The sequence below is a fragment of the Trachymyrmex septentrionalis genome, unplaced genomic scaffold, assembly GCF_001594115.1.
Source record: "Trachymyrmex septentrionalis isolate Tsep2-gDNA-1 unplaced genomic scaffold, Tsep1.0 scaffold22, whole genome shotgun sequence".
NCBI classification, from domain to species: domain Eukaryota; kingdom Metazoa; phylum Arthropoda; class Insecta; order Hymenoptera; family Formicidae; genus Trachymyrmex; species Trachymyrmex septentrionalis.
In genome coordinates this window covers 1,933,295-1,938,320 of record NW_017305375.1, presented here as the reverse complement: position 1 = coordinate 1,938,320, position 5,026 = coordinate 1,933,295, and the positions used below count along the sequence as shown (strand labels likewise).

Here is a 5,026-nt window from a genome sequence, read left to right as displayed (position 1 = left end):
GTCTTGTAGTAAGCTCTTATAAATAAGAGCGATTTTGATAGCACATGTAAGATCAATATAATATTACGTAAGTGATTATAATGTTTTGGCTCAATATAAAAGAAAATTATTACGAAGATATATAAAACAATGTTGAAGTCTAATAATGTAAATAAAAATTTAGAAAGATTTATAATGTATCCACATTCTATATGTATAGTTCCATATTATTCTATATAGATTTTATTGAGTTGTATTTGTCGTGACAAAAGGAATAGATACACAAAATCATTATTAAAGAAATAAAATTAATAATTTCACCAGATGTACTTCACTGAATGTTGTTTGTGTGGTAGAAATGACTAAATACGAGTATAAAGACATATACATATATGTTATAGTTGCTTTTCGCACTTTGACAAGACAGTTTCTGCGAAAATTTATTCGGTGAACTTATAATAAGATAATATTGCAGTATGGTACTATCAATAATTTACAATAATATCCGATAAGAATGATCGTACATCTATAGTAATTTAGCAAAATTTAGTTTGTAACAACTGAATGAAGTAGTTTCAATAGAGGTATTGTTCAAGTTGTTCCGCTCGCCAGAATGATGGATAACCGGTGGAACTATTGTAACCACAGGTTGGGGACTCTCTCTTAAATTCTTTCCACCATCTTCTTTCCACCGATTTTTTAGGACTACAAAAAATTTTTGGAAAACTTTTTCGGAGGAATATACGGAGAAAAAAATCCAAATTACGGTTAAAATATTAAGAAAATCTCAATATATAAGGACAACTTCGAACAGACCTGGCAACACTGGGTGAAACAATAACATTGTTTACGTGTTTTCTAATCATATACTATTTCTAAGAGTATACTATTTGCAGGAAATGGAAGTGACTCGTTACTTGTAACGAGTCACTTCCATTCCCTGCAAATCGTATGGTTACAAGTTACTTTTTTGGGAACCTTTACTGGTAATTACGTTACTTTTTTTTATAACTATTACAATAATGTAGATATATTTTTTTGGTAACGAATTTTACAGTTACTTATCCTTACCTAACACACGATTGGACACGGTTTGATTTGAATTATTTTACGTTTCTATGTACGTGATATACCGGATAAATATCTCAGTTGCACCATATTTTATAGGTTTTGGAACTATAAAATTATGTTTTTAAGAAAAAAACTAAAAAATAAAGTTAATGTCATTATTGTATATTGCTTTTATTAACATTTCAACAAAATTATTGCAAAAGTACATTTTTAGACTAATTTTAAAAAAGTAATAGAAAAGTAATGAAAAGTTACTTTTTTAAGTAACGGTAACTGTAACAAATTACTTTTAAAACGATTACTTATTCCTTTTTCTACTCGGTAACGAGTAAGTGTAACTTGTTATTTTTAAAAAGTAACTTTCTATTGCCTAATTTGTAGTTATTACAGACGAAGACAGTATTTATGAAAATATACTATTGAGCTTTTGAATAATTACATAAATTATACTAATGTAAAATCTTTTGTGGAGGTATAGAAAACAATAATATTTGTATAAAGAAAAATCTGCTGCAAAATGAGAATATTGAATTGGACAAATTGTTCTGAAAATAAAAAGATACTATAAAGAAGTTGAAAAAAGGCTAAGTCTAATTGAAAGAAACAATGAACAAAATAATTTCGAAACAATGCGACAACGTCATATAAAATCGTATGTTTTTATAAAAAAAAGTTATACATAACTACACGAAAAGATCGATTTCGCTCAACTAGCTAAAAATTTGGTACATAAGTAGTTTAGTAAATAAACGAACAGTATAAAAATGGCCAGTATAAAAATTATCCTTAACGCACAGTAGGCTATTTGCTTGACATCTATGGTACTTAAAGGGTTAAACAATGTATTTTAATGTAAATTGCGTATAAATCACGAAATGATGTCTCGTCAAATTCGGTTAAATTCTTCCATCAATTAATAAGTTACACAAAGATTGAATAATTTAATTTAATCACACAATTGGCTTTTTATTTTATAGTGTAAAAGTCTAAATGTATGTTTCAAAATACTTTTTTATGCAGCATATTTGCTTATATATGTATATTATATAGTATCAGTTTTCATAATAAGATCTCAAAAAATTTACGCGTACGCACATACACACGACGCATGCACGCACATGAGTGCTGCTGATTAACATTAATTTTTAAACGCTCTTCTTAAAATTGAAACATATCAGACCACTGTCTTAAGGACGTATATCATCGTCTCGCGATTAACATAAAAAAATTTTCCGCCAGTTAAGCGAAACGGAATACTCGATCTCATCATCACGAAATGTAGATCTTTCATCAATGCTGAAGGAAGCATGAACCAGGAAGTTGTGTACAATGTATAGAATATGTCTTCGCTTTCCTTTTGCAAGAATTCACTACCATAGGTGTATACTAACGATTGCATTATTAAATAGTTCAAGACAAAAACACTCTTTGCATCAACATGATTTTTCTCGTTTATGCAAATATTTAAACGCAATCCTAAAAATAAGCATTTTATTTTAAAAGAGTACAAACATGTACGAACATGTTCAAGTTGTGAACCGTGTGACTATTAAATTAAATGTGATAAATTAAATATAAATTTCTTCAATTTTTATACAAATATGTATGTAGATGTTATATAAATATAAATGCGGAATAAAATCTTTGATATACATTACCTGTTAATGCAAGCAAAATCGTCAATATCACAACTTGATATAATATAAGAAAATGAAAAGTATCTTCCAAATTTTGATACAACTCTATTAACAAGCTGTGCCTGTTAATCAAGCTAATGAATTTCTTTCGATAATTTGCTTCGGTATTCAGCTCGTTCGTAAATGTCTTAAAGTTGTTTTTAAGCACCTCGAGTTGACCGGTGAGATGTATTGTGACGTTGAAGAAGAAATTATCTACGGTAAATAATAAGAAAGATAATACGCATGATTGAACAATTTGGATTGTCAGGATTATTGCATACTGTGGACCAGTAATCAAGTGACTCAATGGACCAGATGGAATCAGAAGTAACCAATTTGTCGTATTAACTGCACATAACAAAAATAAAAAATATTAGAATATAATTTAGTTTACAATTATATTACAAAACTAAGTTAAAAAAGATATATATTATACTTGAACAATTTTTATCAAATTTAAATTTAAATTAAATTTAAATTTAATTAATACATTTATGTATCTTAAACGGCCTATCTAAATTTTTGTGTTAAACATAAAATAAATGTGTTAGAAAGCAACACAAATATTATGCAAATATTAACACATAAAATGTAACATTAATGCAATTTCTAAGAAAATTGTGGAAGCATACTCCAATAACATTAACATCATAAAATGTTAAGTTAACATGTTTTATTCATTTATCATAGAATTTATGTTTTAAAATAAATTATTTTTATGTTGATTGATTATTTTTTCATAAATTGTATTATTTTAACTCTAAAGTTAATTTAACATAAATATTCAAAGCTCACAATAACATCATGTAAAATTAACACTGGAATGTGTTCAAAATTTTAACAAGGACAGTTTTAACACAAACAAGAATGTATTTTACTATAAACCACACAATAAATACAATTTTACCATTCACTAAATTCAGGTCTGTGAAGAATATCTGTTTCAGATTAATGAATATGACGACTGCTATATACATGCCAAGGCACACATATAACGAGTATAATAATGTAAAGGTGAGTATTTTGCCTTGAACTGCATACTTCTTTATAATTTTTCTAGTTTCAATATTATCTTTAACAGATAACCAATCATTAATAGCAGCGTTAATGTTCACACTCAGCCTCTTTTGACTGACAATAAGACAAAGGTTTTTTGTAAGTCCAGTCGACGTAGACGCAAAGAATGTTATACTTTCTATATTTGACCTAGCGTCCTGGCTGCTCCAAAGGATCTCCGTCGTCAGACAAGGTAATATCATAAGCTAAATAATAATTAGTATCTAAGTAAATATAAAGGAGTAATTTGCAATAAATTATTTTATTTTTATCGTAAGCATAAACTTGCCTAACAGATAAATAAAATTTTTAATTTAAAAAATTTAAAAATAAAATTCTAAAGCAATAAAATGTTTAAAGAAGGAATTAAATATGTACTTAAAATTATCATTGAATATTTAGAAAAAAAATTTCTTCTCAAACTACTTTAAATAACAATAAAAACAAGAGCAAAGTAAGAGTCAACGCATTTCTCTATAAAAGTCATACATATGAAGGAACAAATTGATTAAAAATACAAAAAATAATAAAAACAACTAAAAATAATAATTATAAGTTTCGGCTACCGGATTGAGCCCTCTTCAGCCATTAACATATATAAAAAACCGCAATACAAAGAAAAATAATTAACGGAAATGTTCGCATAATTACAGTTCGGGTGAGTCAAACTACTTTACAAATTTTTAGATTTTTCCATAATATTCTTTTAATATATGTTGTACTACCATCTCTTACACTGTTAATGTACCTGTACAATCAAGCAGAAATCCCATTGAATCTTCGTGAATACTGTCTGCTTCTGTAATGGCCACAAATCGTATCCTTTTAGGAATAGTCTATGAGTGGAGAAAACGTAAGCGATGTCATCGTTCCAACGTTTATCCATCATTCTGGCAGAAGGACTCGAATGATAGCTTATTCGAAACTACTTCGTTCAATTGTTACAAATTAAATTTTACCAAATTACCATCAATTTATCAGTTTAATTCTTATTAAAAATTATCAGTGCTATATTAACTTATTATGTTAATGAACTATTTTATTAATTTACGTAGAAACACTTCTTTTACGAACAAAGTGAGTGAAGAGATTGATGTACATCATGTCTTTACATGTTTTTACATTTCTATTTTTATGGTCATTTCTAGCACTAAGATAACATTTGATGAAGTTATTAATTTTATTGTGCCAAGTAATAATTTTATACATATTTATTGTATCAATGCAACTCAATAAAAATA

General features: G+C 27.3%; 1 protein-coding gene across 1 annotated transcript; it reads right to left on the bottom strand.

Annotated features, from left to right (window-relative positions):
* Window positions 1-2,224: 2,224 nt before the first annotated feature.
* LOC108748319 lies at window positions 2,225-4,674 on the bottom strand. Its single transcript, XM_018486378.1, has 4 exons — window positions 4,534-4,674; window positions 3,637-3,991; window positions 2,709-3,077; window positions 2,225-2,526 (listed from the first exon to the last, which is right to left on the bottom strand). Exons 1-4 carry the CDS (start codon window positions 4,672-4,674, stop codon window positions 2,225-2,227), a joined length of 1,167 nt encoding a protein of 388 aa, XP_018341880.1.
* Window positions 4,675-5,026: the final 352 nt, after the last annotated feature.